This window comes from Mesocricetus auratus, unplaced genomic scaffold (genome assembly GCF_017639785.1).
Source record: "Mesocricetus auratus isolate SY011 unplaced genomic scaffold, BCM_Maur_2.0 Super-Scaffold_100676, whole genome shotgun sequence".
NCBI lineage: Eukaryota > Metazoa > Chordata > Mammalia > Rodentia > Cricetidae > Mesocricetus > Mesocricetus auratus.
Window position 1 is genome coordinate 30458941 of NW_024429266.1, and position 18974 is coordinate 30477914.

At 40.5% G+C, this 18974-nt stretch overlaps 1 protein-coding gene across 1 annotated transcript in view; it reads right to left on the reverse strand.

Annotated features, from left to right (window-relative positions):
- Window positions 1-18974, reverse strand: part of Slc9c2 (solute carrier family 9 member C2 (putative)) — a 65987-nt gene that overhangs the window by 11582 nt on the left and 35431 nt on the right. Inside the window, exons 18-21 of the mRNA XM_040739383.1 lie at window positions 9537-9588; window positions 7182-7330; window positions 6142-6267; window positions 2267-2365 (exon numbers count right to left, since the gene is read on the reverse strand). Coding sequence (XP_040595317.1) covers window positions 2267-2365; window positions 6142-6267; window positions 7182-7330; window positions 9537-9588 — 426 coding nt within the window. The remainder of the gene's footprint in view (window positions 1-2266; window positions 2366-6141; window positions 6268-7181; window positions 7331-9536; window positions 9589-18974) is intronic.

An 18974-nucleotide genomic window follows, 5' to 3' on the forward strand; every position in this document is an offset into this window, starting at 1 on the left:
TGCCTAACATGCTTGAGGCCTCAAGTTCAATCTTTAGCACTAAAAAAAATACAAAATAAATAAACAAAAAAGCCCAAGATTCTTATAAGGATTAATAACAAAACGTGTTGCCTTTCTTGACTACTTTTATAAAAATTAAAACTAACCTCTTCCTATCTGCATCCTTTTAATGTATTACTGGTTGGAGCCCTAATCTAAGTTAGCTGAAATCCAATATGTTCCAAAATCTGAGAATTTCTGTGGACTGAAATAACACCACTGATGTGAAAGTCTACACTTGACCTTATGTGATGAATCACAGTCAAAATGTAGGCACAATAAAAATACTATATAAAATTACCTATAAGATATGTAGAAGGCATACGAGAAACAAAAATGAATTTCATGTTTAAACTTGAACATTACTCCAAAGAGATCTCATAAATATACCAAAATCTGATTCCAAACATCAGAGGACACAGAGGCTAGAAATTGGAATTCCCATGCTGAGAATAAGGATGAGTCACCCATAGAATCCCTGGTGTCAGAAGAAAGACTCATTTCCCAGGAGAAAAACTACCACCATGTATATATTTCCTGGCTTTTATGTTCTGTTCATTTTTATGAGAAATGCTTTGACAGATTATGGTAATGGACAAAGCTGTAAATAAATTGAATTTCCTGTTCTTCATGCTATGTTGTTTTCTTCATAGGCACTGAGAGACACTAACAATGTGGGAGAGAATAGTGTCACACATCTATAATCCCAGCATTCAGGAGGCAGAGGCAGTTGGATCTCTGTGTCTGAGTTAAGTCTGGTCTACAGAGTGACTTCCAGGACAACCATAGAAACCCTGTCTCAAAAAACAAAACAAACAAATTTCTCAGGACCAGATAGCCAGTGTGAGATTCTGGGAGTGCCATATCCAAAAGATTCAAGATATTGTCTCTTAATGGCCACTAGTTTTGTTACCAGAAACACACACACACACACACACACACACACACACACACACACACACACAGCCTGCCAACTTTACAGAACCTAGAATCACCTGAGATGAGTCTCAGTTGAGGAAATATCTAAACCAGGCTCATCCGTGGATATGTCTGTGAGGGATATCTTGATTGGTTATTGACCCAGCCACTGTGGGTAACACCATTCCCTAGACAGAACCCTGAACTTTACAAGAGTGAAAAAAGGAGGTTGAACATAGGCAAGCAATGATGAGTTTGTTCACTCTTTGTACCAGAGGTCCCATAGGTGGGACATCTTCATTCCCAGCATGAAGTTTTTCCTAGAGAAATCCTAATTCCTAGAACACCTCTTTTACAATACTTACTGTCTATACATCTAGTTTATTTTGCACATTGTGTCCTCTCCTTTTATTCTTCCACTGGAAAATAAATTCTAAATGAGCTGAGATTTTTGTCAGGTTTTTCAATCCTCCACCTAGAATGACCAGTACTTGCTTGTGAGAGTAAAAAAAATAACCTTTTAATCAATAAACAAAACTGCCTAGAATCAGATTCTTGGCATTACATTTTCTTCATATTATTTTATCACAGTAGTTTATTTTCATCAGTGTGAAAGGTCTAAAACACTCATTTTAAAGTTTGGAAGCTAAATATATTCTTTTTCCTAAGGTAAAGTTTTGTCATCAGCTGGAAAATAGGAAGTGATCCGTGTACAAGTCATGCTGACCACTGTAGTCAGCTACTGAGGTACCAGTATGAAGGAAGAATCAGGATTCTTGCCCCCATCACATTACTGAATTCCTCCCCCCCACTCTATGTCTGTCTCTGTCTGTATATCTCTATCTCTCTGTCTCTGTGTAGCTCTGCCTCTCTGTATATCTCTGTCTCTCTCCGTGCCTCTATCTCTGTCTCTCTCTTTCTCTCCTCAAATAAAAGTCTCCTCATGTCGACTAAGAAGTTTCATTTTGATCTTCACCCATCTTGACCTCTGTGAGGTCTCAGTTGCAGCCAACGGCTTATGCCTGAACTCTCATTTAGGTAAATGAGTCCAAGCACTTACTGGTCCCTACCTCTGAACATCCTCACGCCACGAATTCCTCCAGCTTTGTTGTGGTGAGTGACAACGCTGAGTGCACATTGAAGAATTAATTGTGAAGATGCTGTCTCAACCATCATACTTCCTCACCATGGAAATGGTTTTGTGTGGAAGAGACTCACAATTTCAAACTTTTCAGCTCCAGAACTCACCCCTAAGTTACAACAGCATATTCAAAATGCATTTTAAATAAAGAAAATTAGTTGTTCTTACACTTGCCATTCCTGAAATAATTAAGAAGATTCCTTGTGGCATTTCACCTTCTCTACAGATGATATCTCCATAGTCAAAATAGGTAAGTCTAGTTCTTTCCTGGATGAAAAAATAAAATAGGGGAGAGAATTCAACCCTAAAATTTCATAAACCATTTGTCTAAACACAAATAACTTTTTAAAATTAAAAATGGTTTTCAAGTAGCATAAAATGGAAAACATATTCTGGGGTTGTTAGTTGTAGTATATACACATATCACTTCAACTTTAAGAAATAAAAATACAGCAAACAAGCAAAGACTTTGTGATCAGCACTTAACACAGCAAATAATGCTAGCACTCAGTAAATGTTTAGTGGATGACTGAGCAAATGAACAAATAAGGAAGTGATTAGCCCTCACTTGGGCTTGAACTATGAATGTCAATCCAGGCAATCAACATGTTGGCCACAGAAGGTCTTTTAGTTGGTTGGGGAAGGTGTTGTCAATACAGTGTGATGGCTGTGGTAAAGCAGACAGGAAAGGGCACTTGGGGACAGTGAAGAAAGGATACAGGGTTTCTCCCAGTTGTTCGTGATACCTTCACTAGCAAGGCAGGGATAGCTGAGTTGGGTCTGAAAGACGAGCAGCAGAGAGTAGATCGATATGAAAAGACCTAGTGGCAAACACAGTGTATACCTCTGGGACAACTGTAAAAGATTCCGTGTATCTCAAGCAGGACCAGAGACCAGCTTTAGCTATCACAAGGCATCGGTAGCATTGTAGGTATCTGGGACTCTACATACTTTATGGATTCACAGAAATGTTTAAATTATTTTAAAACAATAATGATAGTAATGTTTTTTGTAAAGAAAATGTTTAATATATTCATTTTTGGTATATGTGATGCATGGTTTGATATGTATAATGTGTTCATGTATGTGTTTGTGTGTGTGTTTCGGGTAAAGTCAAAAGACAGTCATGGGTGTCTGTCCTTGCCTTCCACCTTGTTTGAAAAAGGGTCTCTTGAGACACAGTGTGTACTAGGCTATCTAGCCACAAGCTTCCAGGAATTTTGCTGCCTCACAACAAGCACTGGGATTGCACAGGAATGCTACTGTGTCCAGTTTTACATGCATTCTAGGGACTCAAACTCAGGTTCACATGTTTGCCATGGCAAACACTTTACCATCTCCCCAAGCTAATATACTTAATTTTGTAATAACACCAACAGATATAAAGTAGAGTCTTCTATATATTTTGTGGAGGAACAGACCTACAAAAGCAAAAGTCATAACATAGCCCCATTGGAGACAAGTCTAGAGCCAGGTCTTGAAGAGGCTCATGGGCATTGAAGAGTTGGGGCTTTAACCAAAGTGATCCACTTAAGGAATTTTAATAGGAAAATTGTGGTGGCAGTTAGCATTTGAGAAATACATGCCATCTCAGAGCACGGAGTTGAGATCCAAGAAAGCAGCTCTCACCTCTCACTTTACATGTTTCTGAACTGTGTGATGGCACACAAGCATCGGTAATTCCATAGTTAAAAATCCAAGGGCTTACCTAAGCTTAATTTCTTGCTTTATGTATTATGTCAGCCTTGATTCTCTACCATTGTCTTTGCACTTATCTTTATAGACTATTCTCGTGTGTGTGTGTGTGTGTGTGTGTGAGAGAGAGAGAGAGAGAGAGAGAGAGAGAGAGAGAGAGAGAGAGAGAGAGAGAGAGAGAGAGAGAGAGAGAGCACATGCCACAGTACATGTGTGGAGGGCAGAGGATAATCTCAGGTATTGTCCTCACCTACTACTAAGTTTGAGACAAGGTCTCTTTTCTGTTGTTCACTGCTACATACTCAAAGATAGCTGATCTGAGAGTTAGCAGGAATTCTCCTATCTCTGCTTTCTATCTCACATAGGGACACTGGGATTGTAGATGTGTGCTAATATACCCAGTTTCTCGTGGGTTCTAGGGATCTGAACTCAGGTCCCCATGCTGGCACAGCACATGCTTTACCTTTGGAGCTATCTCCCCGGACCAACAAATGCCATTTTAATTAACTAACAGTTGAGAGTTGGAAGCAGGGAGCAGTGGAGAAAATTAGCTTCATAATTTTTTCTCCTTGTAGCTATGACAGATAGTAAGACTGAACTCGTCTACAATAAGAGATGCTTCTACCATTTTGCTATGTGGATTTGTTAACCCAGGCAAGAGTGCTGGGCTAGTCCTGCTTAAAAGGACATCCACAAGTGTGATTCTTAGCCTGGTGAAATGTGGTGATACATTGTGTATAATCCAATAAAGCAAATGGAGGTCAAAATGCAAAGCTAACCACAACCATAAAGCCAGGCAGTGGTGATACACACCTTTAATTCCAGCAGCCATACTAGTTAGCCATAGAGGCCAGGTACACACCTTTAATCCCAGGACTCAGGAGACAGAGACAGACAGATTCTCTGTTAGTTCAAGGCCACACTGAGCTACACAAAATTGATCCAATTAAAAGAGAATCAGCACACACTTGGGATCACACACCTTTAATCCCAGTAGTAGGGAGGTGGAGACAGGAGTGATATGACTGGATGGAGAGGAATATAAGGTGGGAGGAGACAGGAACTCGGATTCGTGGAGACAGGAAAACCCCTTTCAGTCTGAGATAGAGGTAAGAGCTAGTGGCCGACTGTTTTGCTTTACTGATCTTCAGCTTGAACCCCCATATCTATCTCTATGTTTTTATCATTCGTGTTACAGTGAAATCTGACTTACATGGCAAAATAGTAAAGCAAGGAGCCACTTAAATGGTGGATGGCATCTGCAGGCAGGGGGAGAAAATCCACCAGCTCTGCAATAGTGGAGGGGAGAAAGGCTGTGCTGGGCTATACATTAGATGGCTGGGAGTCAGTGTGTGGAGTCATCTTCTCATGCTTTTTACCACGGCTCCCAGTTCGTTCCTGGGGGGGTCAGCCAATCATTATGAAAATTACTACCTATAAGGAACCAAATTCTAATTTATCCTAAAATTCTGCTTTAAAAAAAACTGCATGGGATGTGACCTTTAACAAGCAACTTTCAATTCCTTCATGCCAGTTCCAGGCTACCCCTCTCCCATTTGTTAGACACCATCTGTTTTTCCAAACCACCCCCAGAGGATCCTCCCAACAAGGGTTCCCTCTGTACAGCTGCTGCAAGTTGCACCAAATGGACTTCCCAAGAATCTGAACTGAAGCACTGAACCTAGGATTCGAGAACCTATGTGTTCCAACTAAGCACTTGGAAAAAACAAGGTCCACAGATTCCTGTTAGGCCCTTCCACCCTGCCCAAGGTTGGCTAATGTTATAGACTGAATGCTCATGTCTCCCCAGAATTCCTGTGTTGAAATCCCAGGTTCCAGTATGAGGGTTTCAGGAGGTAGAGCCTTTGGGAAGTGCTTAGGTCATAAGGGTAAAGCCCCACGTGTTTGGGATCAGTGCCCTTAGGAAAGAAGCACCATGGAGCCAGCCCTTCTGCTTCTGTCAGGTGGAGACAGCGAGAAGGCATCCTTTATGAACCCAATGCAGACTCTCACCAGACACCACACCTGATCATGCCCTGGCTTCACAGATTCCACAGCTGTGAGAAGTAAGTTTCTGTTGTCTGAAAGTCACTTGGTCTGTGATGTTTTGCCATAGCAAATCAAGCTAAGACATCCAAATGACTCTTCACTCGTGAAAGCAACCACAATCTTTCAGAACATTTTCTCCTTGCTTGCATTAGGTTTCTGATGTCTTCAACCAAAAAAAAGGAGGGACAGGGCTTAAATTTAACTAAAGTTGTGTTTTTGATATGCTTTTCTTTAGTCATTGGTTGGGGTAAGGGAAAATGATTACATCAAGCCTGAGCCAGAACAGAAGGCATTATTACCTTGAAAAACTCAATAAGAACATCTCTATTTTCCATCCAAACAATGTTGAGCAGGTATTTGTCTGGGGTTGGAGGCGGGATTGCCATTGGAAAGTTATTCAAGGCTTTAACTTTTGCAAGAAGTACCTAAAAACAAACAAGTGAAATTTCTGTGACCAAAAAAAAAAGAAAGAAAGAAAGAAAGAAAGAAAGAGAAAAAATTGACACAAAACAGAAATAAAGAAGTAAATAAATCTGCTGAGTCTAGAGAACAAGCCAGATAAAGATTTCAGAGACAATCCTGATAGAAATAAGGCATATGGAAATTTTTCTAAGACTTTCTTCTGGTCCCTTCCTGAAGCCTGGTCACATAGTCTGCAAGTCCTCTGAGTCCTTTTTATTTAATCTGTATACCTGCTTCTTCACTGACTTCTGTGAAGAAGCTTCTGTCAGTTGGCTTCTGTCACTTGCAACCAAGGCATTCCAACTGCATGCCGGGCAGCACTGCCTTTGATTGATACAGGCATTAAAGATGCTGCCAGGACTTATCCCCAAACATCTTCTCTCATTACATTCTGATATGCCTGTGTAAGGAGAGGTCTACGTACCCATAGCGCTGACCACACCCATTTGAGTGTGTTCACAGGTATGTAGAACACACGAGGGGTTAAAAAAAAAGCTAGGGGGACTGCTGGGCGTTGGTGGCACATATCTTTAATCCCAGCACTCGGGAAGCAGAGGCAGGCGGATCTCTGTGAGTTCTAGGCCAGCCTGGTCTACAGAGCAAGTTCCAGGATAGCTTCCAAAACAATACAGAGAAACCCTGTCTGGAAAAACCAAAGGGGGGAAAATGCTAGCGGGAGGAAACTCTTTCTCTTTGGGTTCCGGTTTCTGCCTGGAGGGCAGCATGCAGACCTTTGGTTCTCAGCTTTCTTGGCTTTTCATATAAGTGATTTCTCCCTCAATAAAACATCATAGGACATCCCTATTTTGTGTAGCTTAATATTTCCGCATTACACCTGAGCTTATGGAACCAAACAAGGTGAGAACTGTGTTACTACCTTATTCATCTCAATGCCTTCATGCTTATCAATGATGCCTCTTGACCAGAGGAAGGTGAGGTTTTTCAGGGCTTTAGCAATCACATTGTGGATTGCCTGCTTTGTCTTGAGAGCAATGACAACATCTCGGCCTTCGTGCTCTATGAGTCCTGAGAAAAATTAGACTTAGTAGTCAGCCCATGCAATAACCACAATAACAGCTAGTATTGTATTAGAACCTTCCGAGTATTTGTACATAGCCTTCCATTCTGACTTCACATAGAACTCCTGAGGTGATAGGGAGAATTTGCATCCCCATCACATGGATGAGAAAATTGAAAACTAGCTTCCCCTACAACTAAACCACCCTCTGTCTCGTTCCAGTGTCATCTCCTACCTATTTCTATGTCAAAACTCTTTCACTGGAGTACTGTTTTGATGTCTCTGCCTCATCCTCTACATATTTTTTGTTGGTTGAATGACTAAAAAACTTTCATTCATGAAAGCATCTAGACTTAGGTAGATGGGTCTTGTGAGATCAAGTGGAATACTCATTGCCTTTTAATAAACATAAGAAGTCAGGGACTAGACTCTTGGCCAAAATAAACGTTTAATGTGTCATCTTTACAATGAGCACAATGTCTGATGTATGTGTGGAAGGCACTTGCACATTTTTTCACTAAAATGAATTGACTGGTAAAATAAAGGGTATGATGTAGATCATAGGTTTTAGCCCCAGAGTTAGAGATCTGACTGCCATTTATTAGTCATGTGACCTTAGGCAAACTAACTATACTAAGCAAAACAACTTCTTGTCAAAGGTAACCTTCATGTGGCTTTTCCTAAAATCCTTGTGGACTCTGACCTTACCATCTGAACAGACACCGACACTTCCACCCTTTCCCTGCACTGACACAGGGGCTGACAGGGTCCCTCTGATGTTCTATACCTAGCTTTCTTTTTGGTGGGCCACCACCCAACTCCCAAATCATGACATGAAGACTTATAAGGTATGAATGCTCAGCCTATCTTAGGCTCATTTTGGCTAGCTCTTTTAACTTAAATCATCTACTTTTTGCCTCAGGGCTTATTACCTTTCTTTCTTTTCATCCGTCTTACTTTCCTACTGTCTCTACGTGTGCCTAGCTGGTGGCTGCCTGGCTCTCTTTCTCCTTGTTCTCTTCTTCTTTTCCAGTCTTAGATTTCTCCTCTTACTTATTCTCTCTGCCTGCCAGCCCCACCTATCCCTCTTCTGCTTAGCTATTGGCCATTCAACTTTTTATTAGACCAATCAGGTCCCTTAGGCAGGCAAGGTAAAACAGCAACGTATCTTTTCATAATTAAACAAATACAGCAGAAATAAATGTAACACATCCCTACACCATTAAACACATGCAGCAGAAGCAAATGTAACACACCTTTACACAGTTAAAGTAATATTTCACAGCATAAACAAATATAACACATCTATACATAGTTAAATATCCTGCAAAAATGTTCTGCAGTGGTGTCCTTTGGCATGCTCAGACATTGCACCAGAATGTACTTTTTTTTAAGAATCTGCATCTACCCACTATTTCTTTCCCATCTTTGGATCTTATATGTGGTCAGTAAATAAATACCTGTTGGATAAATGAATGAATGAGAACATGCAGAGTAATGCCCTATGTGAGGCACCAACCCTGACTGAAACAACAAAGCTATTCTATGATGTCCATGTACTTACATTGCTCCAACTGGAATGAGGAGCTTGTGGTGAGGATAAGGCATCCACAGAACACAGTAAGAGAGCCCTAAGGAGCATCTGTCAGGAAAAGGCTCCAACAGGGAAACAGCTCAGTGCAACCTTCCCAATTACAAAAGGAACAAGGCTCACTGCAGAAAGTTGAAAAACTTAAATAATAGAGTATATTCCCACATAGGAAGAAGATGCCTGTCTGTGGTTGAATTATCCAGATACTTCTCTGGATGTTTGGAACTTTTTTCTTCCCAGATCTTTTTTCCTTTGTCATGAATGGGATTGTACCCTGTCAATGTCACATGCTAAAGCTCTAATCCATGTGACCATATTTAGAGAAAGACCCTCTACAGGGGTGACATGGCTTAAATAATGCCATAAGGATGGAGCCCCCACCTTGTAAGGATGTACTCTCACTACAGAAATTGGGCACTGGAGTCCCTCTGCCCATGCAGAAAAGGTCAAATGGGGTACAGCCTAAGGGAAGCCATGTTTACTCCCCAAGAAGCCAGTCTTCACCAGATACCAGCATTGATAGCAGCAGCATCTGGGATTCTGGCCTTCAGAACCACAAAGAAATAAAATCTATAGATGACATGAAAAACAAAAACAGAAAACCAAATGTTCCAACCACTCACCTAGTTCTTTAATGGCCTCTCGTTTATTGTTTTCTAAAATGTCATATAGTTTCTGTAGGAAATTAAGAAATGGTTATTATACCAAGTACAAACATGGCTTCATCACCTGAGTTAAAGTTAAAGAAGCATCACAGAGGAATTCCCACTTAGTTTGATTTAGGGGAACTTTTGTCTTCTGGAGAGTTCCATTGCATCCCCCAGGACAGGACTCAAATTGAACTGAATGTTGCATGGCTGCATAAGTACCAGGTTTAACTATAACTATTATTAGCTCAAAAGAAGGGGGACTGGGAGGGAGGGAAGGAAAGAAGGAAGGAAGGAAGGAAGGATTTCTGCACTCCACTATGCACCACTAAAAATTCTCATTGGCAAAGACCAATTTGAAGAGATGCTGAAGGAACAGTTATTTGGGGATCTACTTTGCCAAGGGCACAAGAACAAGTGTGATGATATGAACACACTGCATAAATGAGTTCATGCTCCCTAAAGATCACTCCTTAGATGGTTGAAGAAGGAGTTCCACACCGAGGCAAATGGGTGGTGTGATTGGTTTTGCAATCACACAACAAGGTACTGTGGGTGCTCACTGTGATATAGACATGAATACATTTGTATTGGTATGGATTTTCAATTACTGATACAAATTTAAGGTCAATTTTGTTATATGTATATTTCTCCTCTTGTTTAGGTAATGTATCTATACAGAAATGTAATGTGTAATTAATTGCAGATTATAGTTACCTATAATAGTCAAAACTTATAGTCAGGTTAGTTAGGTTTTCTAGATATATAGAGATATATTTCAAATGGATATGCATTCTTCAAACCTTTCAAAGACCTACAGAATATGGCATTAAAATGGTTTAGGATTTTTCTTGACAGTGAGACACAACTGCTCCTGGTAAAGACAATTACTACAGAGAGGAAGATGGGCATCAAAGAAACTCATTGTGGAGTTTGCCTTCTACATGGCGAGACTAGCCACTTGGGCAAGAAACTGCTCTTGCCTTGACTGTTTGACTGTATGCTATATAAAGTGGACATGCATGACCCACAGGAAAGCAACTGCTAAATTTGCCAAAACAAGATGGAACAGTCCTGCAGGGTTCCTGCTTCATGGAAGAGTCTGCCAGACATTCTGCAGGACGCAGAGAAAAATGACTGACAAACTGTCAATACAGGTGGGACAGTTTGAAATGTCCTGCTTTGCTGAGAAGTCTGCCAGACACACTATGGCCTATCAGTCAAAGATGAATGCTCCAACAGGGGAACTTTGGGTGACTGACCAGGCAGTGAGATGTCTCTGTCAATTCTAGAGTTTATATTTTATCCTTCTGTGGTCTTTGATGGAGTTGAAGACAGATCATTATACTTATCGGTTTTCCTTAGTTATGATATAAGTTACATATAAGACTTTAGACACACAAAGATAGGATAGTTGATAGAGTATTTTCTTTAAATCTTGCTGAATGTTAATGGACTAAACATTGTAACTATAGTTCTTACTTGGTAACTGTTTTGTTATATGTAATTTGAATATGTTAAAGTTAAAACCTTTCTTTTTATTTAGATAGAAAATAGAAAAGAGGAGATGACGGGGATGTCTTCTGTACATATGTTTCTCTTATTAGTTAACGAATAAAGCATGTGTGGCTAGTGGTCAGGCAGGAAGGATAGGCGGGGCTACCAGATGAAGAGTATTCCAGGAGGTGTAGGCAGGGAAGAGTCTCGATGTGAGCTGAGAAGAGAGGGCATGAGTCAGGCGTTCTCCAGTAAGATAAGAGCATGTAGAAATACATAGATTGGTAGTTATGGATTAAAAATTAAGAGGGAGCTAATCAATAAGAAGCCCAAGCCATTGGCCAACAGAATTATAATTAATATAAGTCTATGAGCATTCATTTAGGATGACACAGCTGTGGGACCAGGCTGGCGGGAAGAGTGCTCATAACATCACTGTGTCCCAGGCACTGCTCCTCATAAAACTCACTCTGACTGTCAATCTATCTGGAGCATATTCTTAACCATACTAACAACTCTGAGGCAACAATGCACAATCCCCTGGGTTGTCACATAGAGTTGCCTGCAATGCACTCATATACTTATATGGAACAATGGGTCTGTTTTCTGAAGCTTAAGCAAAACAAAATTTTTGGTTTTTCTCTGTTTGGGTTTTTAAAAATTAAGACTAGTAAGTCCCTTGTTTTGAATATGCAAATGAGATGTGTAACCTTTAAGAAACAGTTCGATATCAATAATAGTTATTAGACTCCTTATGGCAACAACATACTCACATCCAGCCCTTTTTGCACTGTGATAAGCCTCCTTCATGCAGAACTGAATTTATATTTACACTGAGATTCCGGGCAACAGTAACTCCTGCCTGCAAAGACACCACTACCAGAAAGGCAATGTCTGTCACCTCTCTGCAGGTAAACTGCCAAAGGCTAGTTTACAGAATCACCAAGTGTTGTGGAATATTATTTTAAGATGTGTTACATTCATTTATGCTGTGGAACATTTGGTTTAAAAATGCAAGAATAGAGGCCCCAAACAATGGCGATCCCAACTAGGTGAGCGTGGTCTGGGGCGGAGGGGGGACTCCCCATCCTCTGCCCGACCCCCACCCCCTCGATCTTCCGGGGCACTCCTGGCATCCAGAAGACCTGCCCACACAGGAAAGACATCAGCCCTTCCAGGCCCCAATCTCCAGCGATCCCAGCTAGGAAAGACATCAGCCCTTCCTGGCTCCAAACTCCGGTGATCCCAGTCAGCTTCAGGAAAGAAGGAGACTAGTGGAGACAGAAAGACCCCACCAGTACCCACTAGAAGAAGAAATAGGAAGAAGACAGAATAAGAGCTCACTCAGCAGTCAAAAGACCAACATGACTCCACCAGAATCTAGGGAACCAATGCCAGAAAGACCTGAAAAGCACTACATAGATGAAGCAGAGGAGACAGACCTTAAAAATCATTTTATGCAGATGATAGAGACCCTCAAAGAAGAAACGAGGAAATCCCTTAAAGAAATAGAGGAAAAAACAAATAAAAAATCCATGAAATGGGGGAAAAATTCAAGAAATAAACAAATCTCTCAAAGAATTTAAAGAGTACCAAGAAAAAACAACCAAACAAATGAAGGAAACAACTCAAACAGCTGAAGGATAGAAAGCTAAAATAGAAACAATAAAGAAAACACAGAACGAGGGGATGCTGGAAATGGAAAAGCTGGGTAAACGATCAGGAACTACAGATGCAAGTATCACCAACAGAATACAAGAGATAGAAGAGAGAATCTCAGGTGTTGAAGACTCATTAGAGGATCATGTCAACCAAAGAAAATCTCAAAACCAACAAATCCCTAACACAAAATATCCAGGGACACCGTGAAGAAGCCAAACCTGAGAATAATAGGTATAGAAGAAGGCGAAGAAATACAGCTCAAAGGTACAGAAAACATATTCAACAAAATCATAGAAGAAAACTTCCCTAACCTAAAGAGGAATATGCCTATGAAAATACAAGAATCATACAGACCACCAAATAGGCTGGACCAGAAAAAGAAGTCACCTCGCCATATAATAATCAAAACATCAAACCTACAGAATAAAGAGAAAATATTAAGAGCAGCTAAAGAAAAAGGCCAAGTAACATATAAAGGCAGACCTATCTGAATTACTCCTGACTTCTCAATGGAAACGATGAAAGCCAGAAGATCCTGGACAGATGTCCTACAAATGCTAAGGGAACAAGGATGCCAGCCTAGACTACTATATCCAGCAAAGCTTTCAATTACCATAGATGGAGAAAACAAAATATTCCATGACAAAGCCAGATTTAAACAATATGTGTCCATGAATCCAGCTCTAAAGAAAGTGCTAGAAGGAAAACTTAGATCCAAGGAAGATAACTACACTCACAAAGACACAGGCAATATATAATCCCACTTTATATAACACCAAAAGAAAAAGCGAGGAGAAACTACACAAAATAACTTCACTACCAATAAATCAAGCACAAACAAGAATCATCAATCAATGGTCATTGATATCCCTCAGTGTCAACGGCCTCAACTTGCCTATAAAAAGACACAGAGTAGCAGAATGGATACGAAGGCAGAACCCATCCTTCTGCTGCATGCAAGAAACACATCTCAACACTAAAGACAGACGGTATCTCAGGGTAAAGAGTTGGGAAAAGATTTTCCAATCAAACGGACCCAAGAAACAAGCGGGTATAGCAATCCTAATATCTAACAAACTAGACTTCAAATTAAAATCAATCAAAAGAGATGAAGAAGGACATTTCATATTCATCAAAGGAAAAGTCCATCAAGATGAAGTCTCAATTTTAAACATCTACGCCCCAAATACAAAGGCACCTACATTTGTGAAAGAAACATTACTAAAGCTCAAATTGCACATAAAATCGCACACACTAATAGTAGGAGACTTCAACCCTCCACTCTCATCGCTAGACAGGACCTGCACACAGAAACTTAACAAAGAAACAAAAGAACTAATAGAAGTTATGACCCAACTGGGTTTAACAGATATCTATAGAACATTCCACCCAAACACAAAGGGATATACCTTCTTCTCGGTGCCACATGGAACCTTTTCTAAAATTGACCACATAATAGGAAACATAGCAAATCTCCACAGATACAAAAAATTGGAATAACCCCCTGCATCTTCTCAGACCTCCATGCAGTAAAATTAGAATTCAACAATAACACAATTCGCAGAAACCCTACAAACTCACGGAAATTGAACAATGCTCAATTGCACCATCCCTGGGTAAAGGAAGAAATAAAAAAACAAATTAAAGACTTCCTGGAATTCAATGAGAATGAAGACACAACATACACAAACACTTTGAAAGCAGTGCTAAGAGGAAAGTTCATAGAACTAAGTGCCCACATGAAGAAAATGGAGAACAGTCATACTACAGAGTTAAAAGCACAGCTGAAAGTTCTAGAATAAAAAGAAGCAAACATACCCAGGAGGAGCAGATGCCAGGAAATAATCAAATTGAGGGCTGAAATCAATCAAGTAGAAACCAGGAGAACATTGAGATGAATCAATGAAACAAAGAGTCGGTTCTTTGAGAAAATCAACAAAATAGACAAACCTCTGTCCAAACTAACCAAAAGACAGAGAGAGAGCATGCTAATTAACAAAATCAGAAATGAAAAAGGGGACATAACAAGGACTCTGAGGAAATCCAGAGAATCATCAGGGCATACTTTGAAAATCTGTACTCCACAAAATTTGAAAATTTAAAGGAAATGGACAATTTCTTGGATAGATATCATTTGCCAAAACTAAATCAAGAACAGATAAACAATCTAAACAGACCTATAACCCTTAATGAAATAGAAAGCAGTCATCAAAAGTCTCCCAAACAAAAAAAAACCCAGGCCCAGATGGCTTCAGTGCAGAATTCTACCAGAAATTCAAAGAAGAGTTAACTCCAATACTCCTCAAAGTATTCCACACAATAGAAGCAGGAGGCTCACTGCCAAACTCTTTTTACGAGGCTACAATTACTTTGATACCCAAGCCACACAAAGATACAACTAGGAAAGAGAACTATAGACCAATTTCCCTCATGAACAACGATACAAAAATACTCAATAAAATACTAGCAAACCGGATTCAAGAACACAGCAGAAAAATCATCCACCATGATCAAGTAGGCTTCATCCCAGGAATGCAGGGATGATTCAACATCAGAAAATCTATCAATGTAATCCACCATATAAACAAACTGTGAAAGAAAAACCACATGATTATCTCACTAAATGCTGAAAAAGCCTTTGACAAAATCCAGCACCCCTTCATGATAAAGGTCCTAGAGAGATCAGGGATAACAGGAACATACCTGAATATAATAAAAGCAATATACAGTAAACAAACAGCTAACATCAAACTAAATGGAGAGAAACTCAAAGCAATTCCTCTAAAATCAGGAACAAGACAAGGCTGTCCACTCTCTCCATATCTCTTCAATATTGTACTTGAAGTCCTAGGTACAGCAATAAGACAACAAAAGGGGATACAAATAGGAAAAGAAGAAGTCAAGCTTTCACTATTTGCAGATGATATGATAGCTTACATAAGTGACCCGAAAAACTCTGCAAGGAAACTCCTAGAGCTGATAAACACCTTCAGCAAAGTGGCAGGATACAAGGTAAACTCAAAAGAATCAGTGGCCCTACTATATACAGGCGATGAAGTGACTGAGAAAGAAATCAGAGAAACCTCACCCTTTACAATAGCCATAAACAGCATCAAATATCTGGGGATAATGTTAACCAATGAAGTGAAAGACCTGTATATCAAGAACTTTGAGTCTTTAAAGAAAAAAATCAAAGAGGATACCAGAAAATGGAAAGATCTCCCATGCTCTTGGATTGGTAGGATTAACATAATAAAAATGGCAATCTTGCCAAAAGCGGTCAACAGATTCAATGCAATCCCTATCAAAATTCCGGCACAATTCTTCACAGACCTGGAAAGAACATTATTCAACTTTATATGGAAAAACAAAAGGCCCAGGATAGCCAAAACAACCCTATACAATAAAGGAACTTCAGGAGGCATCACCATACCTGACTTCAAGCTCTATTATAGAGCTATAGTCCTGAAAACAGCTTGGTATTGGCACAAAAATAGGCAGGTAGACCAATGGAACCGAATCGAAAACCCTGATTTTAACCCACACACCTATGAACACTTGATTTTTGACAAAGAAGCTAAAACTATACAATGGAAAAAAGAAAGCATCTTCAACAAATGGTGCTGGCATAACTGGGTACTGGTATGCAGAAGACTGCAGATAGATCCATGTTTATCGCCTTGTACAAAACTTAACTCCAAATGGATCAAAGATCTCAACATAAATCCAGCCACACTGAAACTTTTAGAAGAGAAAGTGGGAGATACTCTTCAACGAGTTGGTACAGGAGACCACTTCCTAAACATAACACCAGTGGCACAGGCACTGAGATCGACAATCAACAAATGGGACCTCATGAAACTAAAAAGCTTCTGTAAGGCAAAGACACAGTCAACAAGACAGAAAGGCAGTCCACAGAATGGGAAAAGATATTCACTGACCCTACATCTGACAGAGGGCTAATCTCCAAAATTTACAAAGAACTCAAGAAGCAAGTCTCCAAAACACCAAAGGATCCAATTAAAAGGTGGGGTACAGAACTAAACAGAGAATTCTCAATAGAGGAGGCTAAAATGGCCAAGAGACACTTAAGAAAGTGCTCAACATCCTTAGCCATCCGGGAAATGCAAATCAAAACAACTTTGGGATACCATCTTACTCCTGTCAGAATTGCTAAAATCAAAAACACCGAAGACAATTTATACTGGAGAGGATGTGGAGAAAGGGGAACACTCCTCCACTTTGGAAAGCAGTATGGAGATTCCTCAGGAATCTCCAGCAATTCCACTCTTAGGCATATATCCAAAGGAGGCAAATTCATACAACAAGGGCATCTGCTCCACTATGTTCATAGCAGCATTATTTGTAATAGCCAGAACCTGGAAGCAACCTAGATGCCCCTGAACTGAAGAGTGGATAGAGAAAATGTGGTGCATTTACACAATGGAGTATTACTCAGCAGAAGAAAACAATGGAATCTTGAAATTCACAGGTAAATGGAAAGCACTGGAAGAAACCATCCTGATTGAGGTAACCCAGTCACAAAAAGACAAACATGGTATGTACTCACTCATATATGGATTTTAGACATGGATCAGGAGAGTGCCAGTCTGCACTTCCACTGACAGAGAGTTTGGGAAACAGGAAAGAACCTAAAAGATATGCATGGTACCCAAGAGAAGAGAAATGAGGCAAGATCCTCTGAACAGATGGAGAACACGGCGAGGTGTTGGGCAGAGGGGGACCTGGGAAATAGAGAGAGGGAGAAGTGGAAGAGAGAGTAGGATGTGGAGGAACAGGAAGGTCGACTGGGGGGGTAGGATGGGGGAAGAGGGAATCATAGGTTAGAAGACAGATCAGGCACCATTGTGACCTCTAGTGATCTAAATGGATGACACCAATTGGCAAGCTAAGCAATAGTGGAAAGACCACCTCAAATGCCTATTGCTGATAGTGAACTTGATGTCTATAACCATCCTGGAGCCTTCATCCAGTGACTGATGGAAGCAGAGGCAAACACCCACAGTTAAATACTGAACAGAACCCAAGGAACCCAGCGACAGAGAGAGGAGTGAAGAGCAAATTGGCAAAGAATGGGCTGGCAAAACCAGCAGAGACAGCTGATCCAAACAGGGAAGAGCTCTTGGACCCCAGACCGACAGCTGGGAGGCCAGCATGGGACCGATCCAGACCCCCCTGAATGTGAGAGTCAATGAGGAAGCCTGGGCTACCTATGGGGTCCTGAGCAGTGGATCAGTGTTTATCCCTCAAATACTAACAGACATCGTGTGTCCATAACACAAAGAGGGTTGCTGTCTCTGCCTGGACTTTTAGGGAAGTGCCTGGACCCTACCCTGAGTGAAATGATAGACTCTAGATATCCCCTATGTGGAAGGAATTGGCAATAGGGTGGGAGGATGGGGGGGATTGTGGGGGGTGCAGGAGGAGGGGAGGGAGAGGGAACTGGGATTGACATGTAAAACAAGCTATTTAAAATTAAAATAAAAAAGACACCAAAAAAATAATAAAATATAAATGCAAGAATGTGCTGCATTCTTTTATGTTGCATTTGTTTAACTCTGTGAAGCTGTGTTACTTTGCCTGTCTAAAACATGATTGGTCTAATAAAGAGCTGAATGACCAATAGTGAGTCAGTAGAAAGGGTAGGCTGGGATCCACCTTCCCCCGCCTCCCAAGTGCTGGGATTAAAGGCATATACCACCACTGCCTGGTTTGTCAGAATTTTTAACACAATGGTTTAATGGATCTGCAAATGAGCAGAAGGAACACCTAGAGGGCTGGAACACAGCAGAGCACTGGGACACCGCAGAGGGCTGGACTGGAAACTTGGAAAATCATACCAAGTAGTTCTCATGGCAAAGGGGGAAAAAAGTTGAAAGTTGTGAGAAAAGCTGAACCAAAGACTGAACCTAGGAATCAACCCTATGTATGTGATTAAAATTACCATGTTAAACCTTATGTTTAACAGGAGCTGTCCCTGACTCGGGGGAAGGGGGGCAAGCTGAGTCATACAATGGACTTTTGCGTGCCAACTTTTCTTGGACCAGAGACTCATCTTTGACTCATTCAATCTTTGACACCTGTCTCATCGCCAGTAGTGACTCCACAACTACAAACTTCACCATGAGGCTTCGTGAGTGCTCAGTTCAAATTCGGCTTCCTTAAGCATTTTCAATTCTCTTTTTTGTGGGTTATTATTGTTATTATTATTGCTTTTGCTCGTTGTGTTGTTTT